Raw genomic sequence first — 17315 nt, 5'->3', positions numbered from 1 at the left:
AAAAAAGCGCACACAGACAGCGGCAGAATGGAAACTGGAGCATCTGCTTCCCAGAGTGCTGTGTGGGGCTGTTCTCACTGGCTGCACTGTACAGAATTGCTCATAAAACTCCCGGTGGCACACAGAAATAGCTCGCCTTTCCGGTTGCATTTACAGCTTTGCCAAAGCTTGAAATTTTTGAAAAATTGCATTCTAGTTTCATTCTGCCTAAAGGACAGCAGATGCTAGAGCCACCTCCCCTAACCGCATGCAGATCAGGTTTTAGAAAAAAGTCTGTTGAAAGAATCACAGAATCATAGAATGACCTGGGTTGAAAAGGACCATCGAGTTTCAACCCCCCTGCTATGTGCAGAGTCACCAACCACCAGACCAGGCTGCCCAGAGCCACATCCAGCCTGGTCTTGAATGCCTCCAGGGATGGGGCATCCACAGCCTCCTTGGGCAACCTGGTCCAGTGCGTCACCACTCTCTGAGTGAAAAACTTTCTCCTAATATCTAACCTAAACCTCCCCTGTCTCAATTTAAAACCATTCCCCTTTGTCCTATCACTATCCACCCTTGTAAACAGCCGTTCACCTTCCTATCAAGTACTGGAAGGCCACAATGAAGTCTCCCTGGACCCTTCTCTTTTCCAAGCTAAACAAGCCCAGTTCCCTCAACTTTTCTTCCTAAAAGAAAGAGAAGAACCAACTTTATTTTCCCTATTGCTGTGATGCACAACCATGTTTTCCCATATGCTGCACGGCCGGGCTGCAGAGTGCTGGGCTTCAGGGTTGGCGCTGCTCCCCTTATGGCACTGCTGGGCCCGACACAGTCTCAGGGCTGAGTGTGGGGCTTTCTCATGGGAATGAACAGAGACAGTAGTTTCATTCCATCCATCCAAGGTCAGGTTGGAGGGGCTCTGAACACCCTGATCTAGCTGTGGGTGTCCCTGTTCTACTCCCCTCCTTCCTGGATTTGGAGCTATATGGAATTTATTAAGAGTATTTCCTTCAGCAATATGGAAGGACATAACAGTTTCGCTGTTGTGTCTTAATGGATGTTGCTATTTTATCATAAAAATGTTACCGCTGTGTACGCAATGAGATTTTATGTGCAATATGTATCGTTCCTCCAGCAGATGCTTTTAAGCCTCCCTTTTTTGCGTTAGGAAAATTTCAAAAATTAACTCCACAATTATTTTTTATGGAAAAAGACCTCAAAGTCAATGGTGCAGAAGGGACAGTTAAGGGAAATTCAGATGAGAAATTAACTCTGTGTAAATATGGAAAAGGAACGGGAGGAAATTTAAGTTGCAAAATCTCTGCAGAAAGTCCTGGGAGTTTTATTACGAGATATTTAGAATTAAATGAAAGAAAAGCATTCCAACTACAGCAAAGCGAGCAAAGCTGCTTGGCTTATGGCAACGTGGCTCAGGCTGCCTGGCCAGTCTTCGGCAGGAGGTAGATATAAAGCTACAAATGACAAACACAGAACATGAATGAGCACTTCCATGCTGGGAAATGCAGCCGTGTAATGGCACGCAGGCTCCCTCACAGTTTCTCAGTGCAGAGTTGCACCTTTGTTTGCAGCGCTGGGATTTCAGCCTCATTTTTCATGAGCCTAAAGATGTCAGGTGGAAAGCCCTCACGTCAGCATTTCTGAAATGATCTGCTTTCAGGTTTAAGACATTGTGTGCTCTGTTTGGAATGACAGAGGCACCACCTGAAGCCAATAGCAAAAGTGTTCTCCAGCCCTTAAGCCAGGCTAAGGCTGCCTCGTGCTTGCAGGTGCTGTCACAGTCTTTGTGATGGGTGTTACTACCAACTTCTCTTTTATTATTAAATTGTCATGCAAAGGGAACTTTTCAGGTGAACAAAGATTTGCAGCTGGAGACAGAGATGCTCTTTTGCCCTCCAGCAGAACATTTCAGGAGCTGTATTTAGCCAGGTGTGCTCCTGATTAGAAATAAAATAATGCACTCACACTTGCCTTAGATCCAATAGAGCCTAGGGATGATTAGCTAAGAGATGGCAGTGGTGGCTAGTGGTTTCCTTCTGCACCAGAGATCTTACTGACCAGATCTAGATGTATCTTAGGACAGATGTAAACTGAATGCTGCCATGATGCATTGCCTGGTGCTTCCCTTCTCCTTGGAGGCTACCAGGCAGTGGAGAAGCATCCTAAAGGATGTGCAACCTGGCCCTCTGCTGCTCACAGCGCTTTATTTTTAACAAATGACCATCAGAGTCTGCTATGCAGAGCAAACGTGGCTGCCTCTATTTTTTGTCCCAAACTTGAAAGGTTTTATGGCATAAAATCACAGAAAATCCCGATTTGGAAGGGACCCACAAGGATCATTGAGTCCAACCCCTGGCTCCACACAGCACCATCCAAAAGCCAAACCCTGTGTCTGAGAGCGATGTCCAAAGCTTCCCGAACTCTGGCAGCTCAGGGCCGTGCCCACAGCCCTGGGCATTCTAATCCATGCCCACCGCCCTCTGGTGCAGACCCTGTCCCTGACATCCAGCCACCCCCTCCCTGACGCAGCTCCATGCCGTTCCCTCGGGCCCTGTCGCTGTCACACAGAGCAGAGCTCAGCGCTGCCCCTCCGCTCCCTGTGAGGAGCTGCAGCCGCCATCAGGCCTCTCCTCAGCTCCTCTGCTCTGAGCTGAGCAAACCCAGGGCTCTCAGCCGCTCCTCGTGTGTCTTCCCTCCAGACCCTTCACCACTGTTGCAGCCCTTCTTTGGAAGCTAATAGCTTTATGTCCATATATTGCAGCCCCAAACCTGCACCCAGTGCTGAGCACTGCAGGACAACTCTTCCCCCTGTCTGGTAGAAATGCTGGGCCTGGGGCACCCCAAGGAATTGTCCCTTTGGGCTGCCAGGACACACTGCTGGCCCCTGTTTAATTCAGTGCTCAACACCTCAGTTTGGTTATCTGCCACAAAAGGGGTGTGATGCTGCTGAAGGAGAATTATCAGTCGTAAAGGTGAGCACTTAATGATGTTTGACAAATGAGTACATGTTGTGAGAGACTTCTTAGGGGAAAAGGACATTATTTTGTTTCCGGTAAGGAGTGCTGCAGACATTCAGGCTTATCTCTCTTAGTGCTGTTCTGAAAGCTGAACATATTCCAGAGGTGTGTTTCCATTAATCAGGGCTCTAAGTGCAGATTCTGTATCTATTAAACATTTATGTCATGCAATAATCTCATCAGACGGACTTTAAAATATTTACATGCCTTAATAAATGTTTAAAATTTTTTGTACAAGTAGAACTGGACTTTCTGTGAGCCAATGGACATTTCTGCATCTTCCTGTGTTTCCAGCAAGAATTGAGAACAGGGAGTGCAGCAGAATATGCATGCTGCCCCATTCCAGCAAGGTAAAGGAGAAAGGAAGCAGATGGTTGAGACACCCTGCGTGGGGCAGAGAAAAGGGTTGGACAAACTGTTGTGCAAACAGACTTTACTTGCCAATTTTCCACAAAAAAATCTTATCTTGCAACCAGTATAAACCATACCACGACCACAACAGTTGTCTGGGTGGCTGCTTTTCCAGCCATGGGGCTGACAGAGGTGAAGTACTGCATATTGATTATAGTGCCAGTCCTATCTAATGCCATATTCAGTTTCATGCCAAGATTCTACAGTCTGGCTTTGCTCTAAGCAAGGAAGTTAGTTCTCCCTAAGAGGCTAACACTGTCACTGATCATTTCAGTCTCATGCACATAGTACATAACCAGACACGGCATCTAGATGAGCCAGGTTTCATGTTTTTTGGCATGGTTGTCTTACAGTGATTTATAAAAAGTCTTCAAAAATTTAATCAGCTTTCAACTACAAGCAAAGGCTGGCTGAAAATTAAACATAGGAATGAGAGTGTTTTTCAGGATCTGAATTCACAGCATTTTAAATCTTTCATTTTGTATAAATAGCATGCAGGGCTTTTTGGCAGGTTTTGGTTTGTTTGCTTTTAAAGGCCTCAGTCTTCCACTCCAGAGGAGGACCATAGTTTCCACAACACTTAGTGCAAAAAAGCAATTTCAAAGCATTAAGAGTGTAAGTAGTTGAGATCTCAAATGGGAAAAAGAGGGAAGAGTCATCAGCTGTTCTTTAAACATTAGATAAATACAGTTGACTTGCATCTCCCTTTTGTACATGAATTCAGATAATCTTGGTACCTGAGTGTCCTCAGATCACTAATGTAGTCAAGTTCAAAGAGCTAACTTCTATTTTGGAAAATCAACTAATTCCAGAGATAAACTTCTGTTCTAAGTGAAAGCTACCATCCATCTCTCTAGAACTAGAATGAATAGGACATGTCTATATTTTCACTTAGTAAAACTTTGAGTAAAAATTGGCTTAGTACTCAGAACGATTGAAATGAAACATTTAACATTACTCCAGAACTTTGGATATGCCAAGAGAGAGAAAAAAAAATTGGTTGTGTCAACACAGGGACAAACATTTGCTTCAAACTGAAATTGGAAAATACAGCTATGCATGATGTAAAGGCAGCCATAGCAAGAGGATTCTCAGGAAAGCAGCCTACTGGATGATTGCTTTCGAAATATAAATTGACTTTGTACAAGTGTTATTGATCATGATTTTTGGAAAAACATTTAGAATGTCGATATTACTAGATTGCTGTTCTACTTCAGCCAGAACACGGCAACAACTTCATTAATCAAAACCAGTAGACACCAGAAAATATGAGTAAACTGACAAATCTTTCTTAGCCCGTGTTCACATTAAAACCTGTAATGTAGATCAGAGAACTTGCAGATATTAAATTTCAAGGCACTACTAAGAAGTCGATCATTCCCAAAGATGTCTAGCAAATAATTCATTCAGTAATCTCCTTCACTAGTAAAAAGATTTAAAATTATTGAAAGAAAGCACTTCCTGGGCCTCTCAAGACTTTTATCAAGTCTTGTGGAGGAACAAACCCTCAAAAGAGCAATCTGAAGAATGTTCAGTCACATTAACAGGCTGGTTAAATAAAAGAAGAAGCAAGTTTCAGGAATGGTTAGAGCTTAGAAATAGAAGTGTAAATAGAGCATATGATGAACTCTCCTGCATATTGTGTTAACAACTAGCAGGGTTGAAATCAAATTAAATTTTTAACTGCAGAGAAAGTAAAGCCCATCCAGAATGGGGGTACAGCTTTATTTCCACTTGAGAAACTCACTGTCCTCTAAGCCTGACAATGCTGAATGACCAAGAGATACACTACTGCTCTTGGGTACCCACAGAAAATATGGTAATTTTACATATTTATTAAACATTTTGGTTCTCAGCTTTAGTTATGTATTATTCGTGATCTGTTAAATCAGGATTTTCTAGAGTATCTTGCATGACATGATCAAATTTCCATTGAATTCAACACAAACCCTTTCTGTAGCAAGTATGAGAATGATGCTTTAATGATAAAACACACCTCTACTAGTTATTTCTCCCAGCCTTCATATACTGAAAGCTGATGTAGAGTATCTATGGGAAAACAATGACCCAAAAGACAACAGAGGAATAGACTGACTTGGTTAGGAATGGATTAGAGATCACAGAACAACCTAGCCAAAAAGAAAAGAAAAATCCTACTGGAGATTTCTGGTACCTTCAGTAGTGCTTTTGAGCATCATTGTGCTCTTCTCTTAGCAGTTTGTAATTTAATTAGCATATTCTATTGCTATTTTCTGTTTCACTAAAGAGACTACCCACTTTACAATAGTAATGTTACTATAAGAATGAATTTCAAACACTCTATTTCACTAGTGCTTCCTAATGTGTGTATTCTGCATTACTTGCATGATGCTCAGAACTGAAGTCAAATAGCAAATCCATTAAGATCATAGGCCTTATTTTGTGGCCTGATTCTTCAAACTAGACTGCATTTATAAGCCTTAATCCTCATGCCATTTTAATTTTTGTATAAGAAAAGTCCAATTTAGTTGGCAAATCATAAAAAGAACTGCAATTAATTTGCTGCTCACCAGTTTTTCCATCATCAACGTTCTAAAAGCCCCAGAGAAATTAATGCATTAAACACTGGAATGAAAGAGAAGATCACAAATTTAAACCTCTCAGATTAATGGAAGACGTACAGTGATGCTGAAAAGCTCAAAATGTTGATCTAAATAGGTTAAAACACACACCCTGCCCTGTGTCCAATGGCATAATCTAGCTGTGGAACTATCCTGGCTACTCTAAAAAGTGGTAGTTCAAGAAATGAAAATTTCCCCTGTCAAGCACACTCATAGAACAGTTGAGATGATTACAAAATTCTTCAAAATGCCAAACAATGCCCTTTTCAGAGAACTTGCCCTTATTTCTGTTTACCATATGGACAGTTCTGAAGCAGATAAGAGCAGACAGTAGGAATGGCCACTCCATAGGAGCACTCCAGCTATTTATTACTCAGCATCAGGTAACAGACAGTAGCTCATAAAGGCAAAGCAACTGGAGTTTTGGCTGGTCTATCTCATCAGAAGAGTAGGAACGGTACAAGAAGTTGCAGGAGGAGCTTTAAGAGGAATTGCAGCTTAAATGAGGTGAATAAGGAAATATGAATAAGAGCAAAATAAAGAAAATGCTACATGCTGACATAAAAATCAAATAGATGTAAATAAATAATAGCCCAAATTAGGCTAGAAAAAATACTAAGGGAGATATGAAAGAATATTCTTCAGGTAGAAGGGAGGAAAATATTTAATTCATTTTAGTATAAAGAGTGATCATTTTATCAGCAAGATTATAAAATATAGCTGTTTTGAAAAGAAGAAACGGAGTAACATCTCAGGATATACCTTTCCATTGAGTGCTCTAAATGATACAAAAGGGACTTGTTATTCTGTCTTGAATATAATGTTATTAACATTTCTTACACATGTGCAGAAAAGAAAATGACTCCTACTAGGATAAGCACAAAAATCAAATTAGTGATCTACTGTAGCAAAGTAGACTTGACCAGAGTTAAAATTAATCTAAGGGTTTTTGAGCAGATGACAGATTCTCTTGGATACAACTTTTTTGTGCCTTCTCCCAGGTGGTCATTGTGCAATGGGGTAATACACCCTCCAAAACTTGGTCATAAGGGTTTTTCTTCTTCATAATATTTGTGCAGAAGAGTTAGCAAACCTGCATCTTTAATTTTAGATGCCTCTTCCACATAGGAATCAAAACCTTTCCAGGACATAGATTATTAAAGATGTGTATTTCTGCCTTTCAAATTTCACTGAATTTGTCCCATTTGACATTTCTTTCCCAATTCTGCAGTCTGATCACTCACCTGTCTGTCAGCAGACTGTAACATCAGTTGTTGCTTATTTACTGTGAAAATACTGAACACAGTAAGGATCCTGCCATGGCCAAACACCATGGTGGCCTCATGCATCATAAAAGCACAGATCACAAACATCTCAAGAAATTTTAATTGTCAAGAATCTTGCAATTTGTTTTAAAAGGCCTTTAAAATCCAGTAACTCTAATGAGAAAAGCATTTGAAATACTTATTTAGTTAACTCAGATGGCAGTTCTATCAGAATAAAAAATCTTGCATCCAAGTCTGTACCAAAAGCAAACAGTCACGAATGAAAATAAACAGATAAGTAAAAAATAAATAAATAAAATTAACATTTAGTCCATTTTAAACAATTTAATAGGAGTATTTCCTGCAATGCTACATACAACTAGTTTAAATAACATTAATAGAAACTAGGAGAAGTCAGAGAACTTGAAGTTAGAAAGATTTCATCTTTCACATAATAAAAGACATAATACATATGATTCATTCAAACAACTATGTCATTTAGCTCTAAGAAAAAGCTCAAATAAAAATTTTAAAATGAGAGTGCTAAGTCAGGCATCTAAATCCATGTCTAGGCACTGAATAGCTGGTTTAATTTTCAGAATTACACTTCCAATTTCCACACAGTTTAAGGCGACCAACATCTATAGAAGCCCCATTACCACTTATGCATTTAATTAACTTAATTCATTTGAGTCGGTCCATCAAATTAAAAGGGACAATCTATATCCATAAATTTCAGGACTAATGTTTACAGATTTACAGCTTACACTGATAGGTGGATTTAGTTGTCTAATTTAATTCTCAAAATTAAAAACTTTTGATAATAACGTTTAAAATCTGAGTTATGTCATTATGCATTTATGATTTATGCTGTAGCCTTTAAAAAACAAATGCCATGAGGAATTTCCAGTAGATTATAAACCAGAGCAATTAGTGTACTTTTTTCTAAGTGGTAACCAGAGTCTCCATGATCAATGCATTATCTGAAATACTGTGGTATAGAAATAAGATAAATCATTCAGAAGCAGTCATTCCTTATGAACAATATTACTTCTAGAACTTGAAAGCAGAAATCCTGTTAGCAAGAATGGAGTTTTCTGCTTGGAAGTGGATGATGTAGACAGCTCTGGAATTTCAAAAGTTTATGTAACTTCCTATGTGCCTAAAATAGCAACATAATCTTTTACCCCCCAAGTTTTAGTCAGGGATAAGCATTTGTGTTTGAATCAACACCTCGAAATATTTCCTTCAAGTCAGGACACTGGTCATCACAACACTGTTAGTATGAGTTAGTCCAACATTTCTTTCAGTTGCTAAATGAAAAGACACTTTCCAGCACAAGGAGTTTTAATAATTCATCCGTTATTATTGATCAGGTCAGTCTCACGTTCTCTCTCTTCACTACACTCTTCTAATAAATTACATCAGTAAAATAATTAGGTTGCTTTTTTTAGCAGAAGGAAAAAAGGCTCAGTCCTGCAGACACTTTTCAAGTGTCTGATTTTATAAATGATGATAATTCTATTAGCATACATGAAGCTTGTGACAAAACATTTTAACAATCAGGGTACAAATCACTCTAACAGTTATTATTGATATCAAGTCTGCAGTGGTCAGTTACAGCATTGAAATTGCAAGATAAGAACGTACCAGCTAATCAGGTCTATGAAAGAGAACTCATCTGTGATCCACTTCTGTGGGAAGATGAGAACACATACCCACTTTGTATTAGGGAAGAAAAACAAGGTAAGCTACTGATTGTTTTTTACCCTCTTTGTCACCACTGAATGAGAAATTAAGAGATTGTTCTGGTTTGCACTAACAGATAAGAAACAGTTCTTTTAAAAGACCAGCTCTTTTAAAAATGTAGAACTTGATAAAGGGTTGATGTGTCCTTCATTGTGTCTACTCAGATGTTTTCAACTAGCAGCCATCCACCTTGTTTTCAGTCTAAAGGCCTCAAGTCTTCTCCTAGATCCATCCTTTTTTACCAATCCAAACCAAACTGATTAAGGCTGTTTTGTATCTGCGTCAACTTGATTTACCAAATGGAACAACCATTTTGAGGACCATCAAGTGGAATGATTGCTTGTCTCAGTACTTCAGGAAAAGTCATTGCATCCATTGAAATAATTAGTCTCCAACATCACCATCTCTGTCACCTATGAGCCATAGAAAATGAAAACCTACGGCTAATAGGGCAGTTCCAAGCAGGTCTCCCAGTGCAGTAAGATAAGGGATAGAGAAACTGTCAGGATCCTTTCCCTTTTTCCAGAAGTGGTGCACCATCCAGTCAGCAATCCATAACAGAGTAAACACCTATGGAATAACAAATATCAATATCAAAATCCGTATTATTCTCACTTGAATTACACTGTAAAAGAGACAACAAACAACAGCATACTAGAATTTAGCAATACTGCACATGAATGCTTTTGAAAAAATATAAACAAAGTGAATTAATTTTAGATTGAAACTACCTAACTGTGGGGACAGAGACATTTATCCAACTTCTCCTAGAAAATCATGTGCACAGGCAGAAAGAACACAATGAGTCACTGGTAGCATTCTTCATCCAGTCTATGCTTGAGAATTTCTGACAATCGTAAGAACACCAACCAAATGTGCAATTGCATTTCCTACACATGACATCACTCTGTGTACAGTGAGGACATAAATGGGCTTTCAAGATCACACACAACTGACTGGTGTTACCCAGATGAGAGCACTCAACACAGGCATTGCTCTTGTTTCCACAAATCTAGACCATCGATGAAATCAGACATGGTATAAAGAATATGGAGTCAAATTAAGAACAACTCCATCTGGATTATTTGTAACACCGAGAATGACCTACACACTACTTCTGTGTGTGAAATACCAATTTCATGTGCAGCCCTTCTGTATGAGACACACCTGCAATATATATTATGAAACTGTCACTCCGGGCTGAATTTGTCCCAAAGATTCATTCCCAACCGTGAATGTCTGAACATTCTAGAGGTTTTGATATCAAAGGTATGCATAATTATTAACCCAGTTTTAGAAATGAATTCTTTTAATGGTTACACAGCTGTATGGTAAAAGATTCTGGTTCAGTGGAATCATGCGGTGTGAGATGGCACAAGATGAATGGAGAGAAGACCACTAACTGAGCTTCCATTTCTTGTGTCTTCTGAAGAGCTGCTTAAACTGCGATAAATGTATTTTATGCATTTTACTTAATCAGATCTCTAAGAAGGTTAAACTTAAAAAGTTATTACCAAATTCATTTTCAAAAAGTCATACAACGTACATAGAGAAGGACAGTAACAAAAATAGTATAAGGTAGAAGACTCACATTTTGTTCCATAAATTATCAATTCTTGGAATTGAAAATGTGTATACATGTATGCATTTGTTAAATGAAATACTGAAATGATATCTGCCAAACATTCCCCATAATACAAAATACTGTAAAACAAATGTCAAAAAAGAGAAAAAAACTTATAAAAAAGTTCAAATATTCCATCTTTGCTGTGCAGAAGTATATTTTAAAACACAAGCCCAAACTTCTAATTACCAAAAAAAGGGGGAGGAGGGAGAAGGAAGAATATTTGCTTAATGAAAAATGCATGGCTTATTTATCTAAACATATCTTCTGAAAAAGAAACTCTGTAGTCTAAGCTAATTATGCAAGTCCTAGGTACGCTGACTGGAATCCAAACAAATATATTTAAAACAGATGTTTTCTTTGGAAGATTATCAGATTCTTTGAGTCGGCTCCTTCTTCTAACACGGACAAAAAGAGGTCTGTTTATGAAAGATACTGCATAGTAACATCACCTCCAGGATGCGCACAATACTCCGTAGCGCCCCACAGCTACAATAGCTCTGCTACTGTGTGTTCTATTAGAAGATGAGAGCATTCACTGAAAAAGTAACTCGTATTTCACAATCATTTACACATGACATACACAATCCAACTTAAATAGCAATGTATATTTAAAATGTATTTTAAAAGTAATAACATGAAAACTTATCATTCGGCTATATACTTTTGACCCTAAAGCAACTGACTTTGACTGTTGTGAAAAATAGGTAGTTACAGAATCACAGAATCACAGAATTGTAGGGGTTGGAAGGGACCTCTAGAGATCATCGAGACCAACCCCCCGCCAAAGCAGGTTCCCTACACCAGGTCGCACAGGTAGGCATCCAGGCGAGACTTGACTATCTCCAGAGAAGGAGACTCCACAACCTCCCTGGGCAGCCTGTTCCAGTGCTCCGTCACCCTCACCGTGAAGAAGTTCTTACGCACATTCGTGCGAAACTTCCTTGTGCTGCAGCTTATATCCGTTTCCCCTCGTCCTGTCTCCACGTAACCACTGAAAAGAGACTGGCCTCACCACTATGGCCGCCACACCTCAGATATTTATAAACCTGGATCAGGTCCCCTCTCAGTCTTCTTTTCTCAAGGCTAAACAGACCCAGTTCACTTAGCCTTTCTTCATAGGGGAGATGCTCCAGGCCCTTCACCATCTTTGTGGCCCTCCGCTGGACTCTTTCCAAGAGATCCCTGTCTTTTTTGTACTGGGGAGCCCAGAACTGGACACAGTACTCCAGATGAGGCCTTACCAGGGCAGAGTAGAGGGGGAGGATCACCTCCCTCGACCTGCTGGACACGCTCTTTTTAATGCACCCCAGAATGCCATTGGCCTTCTTGGCCACAAGGCACACTGCTGGCTCATGGCCAACCTGTCGTCCACCAGGACGCCCAGGTCCCTCTCTGCAGAGCTCCTCTCCAGCAGCTCATCCCCCAGCCTGTATTGGTGCATGCAATTATTCCTCCCTAGGTGTAAGACCCTACACTTGCTTTTGTTGAACCTCATCTGGTTTCTTACTGCCCAGCTCTCCAGCCTGTCCAGGTCTCGCTGAATGGCAGCACAGCCTTCAGGTGTGTCAGCCAATCCTCCCAACTTCGTATCATCAGCAAACTTGCTGAGGGTGGCCACTATCCCCTCATCAAGGTCATTGATGAAGATGTTGAAATAGTTTGGAAATTAAGTTTTGTGAACCTTCCCAAATAATTTATTTTTGGCATATTAGCTTATGGGTATATAACACACGACACAAATTACAAGAAACCTGTAATAGGAAAAAAGTTATAAGATGATATTGTGTCAACTGATGACCGTAACGGTAGATGATGGGGGTTGAGACACAGCACTTACAGGGTAAGTTATGAGACTGCAGTCTATCAGCCTTTATTTGGAGGAAGGAATAAATAATGCTATTAGTGTTAGTATATTATTTGCACACCTAGAAGCTCACTAACTTTTAGGAATTATATAGATCTGTTTTTGGAAATGGTAAGTAGTCGGTAAGAAATATATGGCCACAGTAGTAGTTGTTGAAAGATAGAAGTCAATCAATGTAACTTAAATCTTTAATGAGATTTTGCTTCCAATCAGTGTTAAGAGGCGGAAATCAAAGTCATCAATCCACAAATTTTGTCAAATTTTTGGCAAAAAATAAGCAAAAGTTCTATTATGAGTTTGCTGACTTTTTTTGAAAGTAAGAGAATTCTTGCATTTCAAGTGATAAGAAAAGTCACTTGCAAAGATCTAACAAGTGAAATAAAAGGAGAAGAAGTGTAAAGGAGAACAAAGACTAATAAAAAGGAAAGATTTCTTAGGCACAGGTGGAAAGTTACGTAAGAGACATTTTAAGACAGTTTAGTGGCAAAGCACTTTTCATTTGCAGGGATTTGTCAGTGACCTATACTCATTTCAGCAAATTCACACATATGGCATAGTAGTATAAGTACAGCTTACTTCTACTCTGCTCTCATTTTACAAATAAGCCTTCATAGCTCAAGCTGAAAGGCAACTGTTCTTGAGGGAAAAAACAAAGATGTCATCAGTACAGAAAAGCCATAAAAAAACCATAAAATGCTGTAGGAAAGTGAGAAGAAATGCTTGAAAATGTATGCAGAACTGTTGTTTTAGTTTAAAATATTAGTTCACATCTATTTAATATGAAGAGAACAATGAAGTGCTTTTTGAAAGGAAAAAAAAAAGGTAGAATTATGAAACAGTAGCATAGGAATTTTTCAGGACTGAAGAATGAGGTAACCCTGTGGTTTAAGGAAGGTAAAAACTAACGAAGTAGCTATTTACATGGGTTGCTCCAAAAGTAATGCCTCCTATTTATTTCCATGGAAAATTCAACAGGAACGAAGAACACAACAACACTATTTGATAGAGCAAATACTCAGCTAACAATAACTGTTTTTAAACACAGACACCACCACTAGCTGCGCATTTTCACCAAAATCCTATATGTATGCTGTGCTTGTAACAGTCTGCATCAGTGGAGGTAAACCACCACCACTACTATTGAAACACATCTACAGCCTAAGTACATCCACTGTTTGGTCTCCATAAATGTTTAGCAAACATCAGTGGATGTCAATGGGTGCCATTTTTTTTCACGTAGATGAACTCAGTAACACACTTTTGCTTCATACACATTTCCATGTCAGGTGCCAGTCTGTCAGACTGCCCCTACGCTGCCATCTGTTGCACAGCAACAAAACATAATGGAATACTGATGGAAGGCTCTGCCTCTACTGCTGTCCCACCAACATCCGCCTCTGACATCATGTGACAACATCAAAAAATATGAGATATTTCTTTTAGAGCAGACCCTGCATAATTATTACTGAAAACCTTCACTTAAGGATCTCTAAATGTGTCCTGACTGACATCATTCTCATCTGAATTATGGTTTAGGTTTTTAGTGGTTTTGACTCTTCATTAAGTTAATGATGAAATCACACATTTCTCAGATTTTAAATACCTTTGGATATCTTAATTCAAAACTAAGAAGTAACTGTAAAGCACTCAATAGATTTACACTGAACTTACTTGCTGAATCTCCGTGGTCTATAGCCAAAATTCTGTAGGCTGAGCAGGGTCTACATAGGTAACACACCCAGGGAAACAACTCAGTATCTATCTTCTCCAAACAAGCAATCACTTCCTTCAGTGTCTGGCTGTAAAAATCCCCATAGTTCTCTCTTACTATTGGTATTTTAATTATCTTGTGATTTGGAACCACTGATTTAATTTCTTTGGTACAAAGATAGATACCTTTAAGAAGGTCCAGCCCACTCATTAGACAACGTCTTGCTTCTCCAATAACACTCATCAATAACAAACACACTTCACTAGCCTTCTGTCCTTCTGGACTCTATCCAAGCACATAAACAGATATAGCAAGGAGTTTTGGCACGTCTGTACACAAAACTCTCACCAGTTTAATCAGTTTCCAAGCTGATTTAGGACTTTGGCTAATGAAATTTGGAAACTCCCGATGCAGCCAATTAAGACATTATAAACTCCAACAGTCTTTTAGAAACTACTGCCACCATATTGAGGTCAAGAAAAGGCAACACATATGTCTGTGTCTGACATTCTTTTTTCAGCCTTACACAGAAGACTGGCATTACACTGTCAATGATGGTGGTCTTGTGTTTCCAAGGTGGACTGTGGTCAGGTGTGGACATGTCCTGCCACATATCATTCTAAGGACAGAAGAGTAGGACAAGAAAGAATGAGAAGAATGGGCTGAAGAAAGAGAGTGTCAACATCAACTATCAGAAATGGTTGCTCTTTGCCATTTCTTAGACAATCTATGATACAAAGCTTAAGAAAATTGCCATGAGACTTAAATTCAGTTCAGTTTTGTATTGCTTCCCTCTAACTGCAGCTAATCTATTGGGAGCAAGGACAGAAGCCTATCTGCAAACTAAAGATTCTGGTAACACTCATTCAGTTATGCTCATTCAGTTCCTAGCATAAAACCTTTATACTGCATGTATGCAGGCAATATGTATAATTACTTGCTTTCTGTCTGAAGTGCACAACTCTATGGTATCTGAGCATAAATTATGTAAGACTAACGCCTCATTTAAGTAAATAAAGACTGTACCATTTTAGCTGAAGGTGTTTCTAAATCAATATAGTTGTATCAGTGTAATTGTGAATTAACTTTTATTTTTTAAATTATTGTTTCCAAGTTTAAATCCAAATTCCACAGAGAGTCTTCTTGCTTTCTCAGTAGTTCTGTCAGACATTCTGTGATCAAGGCAGTCCTAACTTCAGGCTGTTTGCCAGTCTGAATTAGGAGTACAACCCAGACCATTAAGCCTTCAGGTATGCTCAGCCTACAGTAGCTGTAGCACACCTCAGTGCATTATCCTACCTACACAACATCACAGAGGCAAAAATGATATATCCCTGCTGATGACATTGTAGGAGCCTTCTGCCACAGCCAGCAACGCCCCTGGAGGTGACAGAGCTAGTGATGTCCACATTCAGATCCCAATGAATCTGACAAGTCTGTTTCTCACGCTGCAGTGAAAAACCATTGAAAGGGCAGAACTGTCCAGGTTTGGGCCTTAGTTTCCATACTGCCTTGAATCATTAAGTCTTCCTAGCAGTTATATCCTCTACACTTTGGAAGTAGCTTTTCCTATCAGAAAAAGTAATTTTTAAAATGCAACATTTTCTCTATAAACATAATCTTCCTTATTTATGTATAATGTACAGTATACTCTGTAGCCTGAAGCAGTGATTGAGCACCTGGTGGAAAGGCAGGGCCAACCCAGGCGATCTCAGGTGCAAACAATGCACCTGAGTGACCAGGATCCACCCCTTCCCAGACCACATTTAGGGGTTGATGGGGGAGGCAAGGGTATCTCGCTGGATGTTCCTGCCTTCTGGAAGCATTCCAAAGGGAAGCAGGTTTTTTGTTTTGTTTTGTTTTGTTTTGTTTTGTTTTGTTTTGTTTTGTTTTTTCTTCTGTCCCTTTTGTTTCTGTGTCCACAGCTGCTGCATTTTGGCTTGTTCACGTTTGCTGCAGCCTAGGATTGTGCCACCCCACTATTATTGCTGTGCTTTCCACCATGTTATACAATATTCCATGATTTACTTTTTTGCATTGAAGAGGCTTGCACTGTAATTAGAACCCTCGGGCTATCGAGAAGTCCAAAACATTTCTAATGTGAACAGAAAGTCACCACGTGCGTTGCTGAATTGTTGATTTTCTATTGCCCAAACACCTCTTAAGGCACTGCAGAGGTTTCTTCCCAGGAGCAGACACCTGATCTTTATTGCATAAGGACAGCCACATTTTAGAATTACTAATTTGCTTGGTAATAGCTCAGGGAAGCTCCTATTGTTTGTTTATTCTCCGAGTATTTAATGTAGCTGTGTGCTCAGATTTGGTTAGAGGTGTGAAAATTCCTCAGAGGGCGTTTTACTGGCTCAGTGAGAACATTAAGAACAGAGGCTGCCTTTGAGTGCTCAGAGCAGTGTGCCAGGACTGATGGCAGTTCCAGAGCTGCTCTCATTCTGCTGCAGGTTGACAAGAAAGAAGCTGAAACCTTGCTTAGTGCAGAGCTTTATACAATTAAAAAATACTTGAGGCCTTGCAAGATAGAGGAGGAGGACAGTTTTTTTTAATTAATATATCTTTGTTGGTCCAAACCAGATTGTAATGTCACGCAGCATACTGCTGTATTTTTTTATACCACTCATTAAATTTAACCCTCATTTCAAATCAATATACTAGTTTCAGTGGTGCACAATGTCTTGCCCAGCTGCTCTATGCTGTATTATGTGAAGTACCCTACATACCTATGGATTTCTTGCACATAGGCAATGTTCCTCAAAATATTTTTCTTTCTCTTTCCTGGTGCTGCCATTCATAAACACGTACCAGAGTCAAGCATGAAAATCTCAAACACAGAATTTCAAATGAGATTAATATAAATATGTGTGCAGTTTTCTCCATGCTTATGAAGCTCTAGTCTCACTGAAACTAAAGAAATTTTTGCCTTGGATTTCAATAGAACCAAATTATAAATTTATTCCAAGAATATGCATTTCTTACGGGAAAAAAAATTGTGCTGTTAAAGTTAGGAAAATTAAATAAAAACAAACTAAAACAGTTTCTGGGTTTTCTTACATCTG

General features: G+C 39.3%; 1 protein-coding gene across 1 annotated transcript in view; it reads right to left on the bottom strand.

The window, feature by feature from the left end:
• Positions 1 to 7396: 7396 nt before the first annotated feature.
• SLC41A2 (solute carrier family 41 member 2) overlaps positions 7397 to 17315 on the bottom strand; it is a 42852-nt gene continuing 32933 nt past the window's right edge. The window contains exon 10 of the mRNA XM_003202371.3: positions 7397 to 9612. Within this exon, the coding sequence (XP_003202419.1) occupies positions 9427 to 9612 (186 nt within the window). The 3' untranslated portion in view covers positions 7397 to 9426. The remainder of the gene's footprint in view (positions 9613 to 17315) is intronic.

This window comes from Meleagris gallopavo, chromosome 1 (assembly GCF_000146605.3).
Source record: "Meleagris gallopavo isolate NT-WF06-2002-E0010 breed Aviagen turkey brand Nicholas breeding stock chromosome 1, Turkey_5.1, whole genome shotgun sequence".
Taxonomy (NCBI): domain Eukaryota; kingdom Metazoa; phylum Chordata; class Aves; order Galliformes; family Phasianidae; genus Meleagris; species Meleagris gallopavo.
This window is presented reverse-complemented; position numbering and strand designations above follow the sequence as displayed.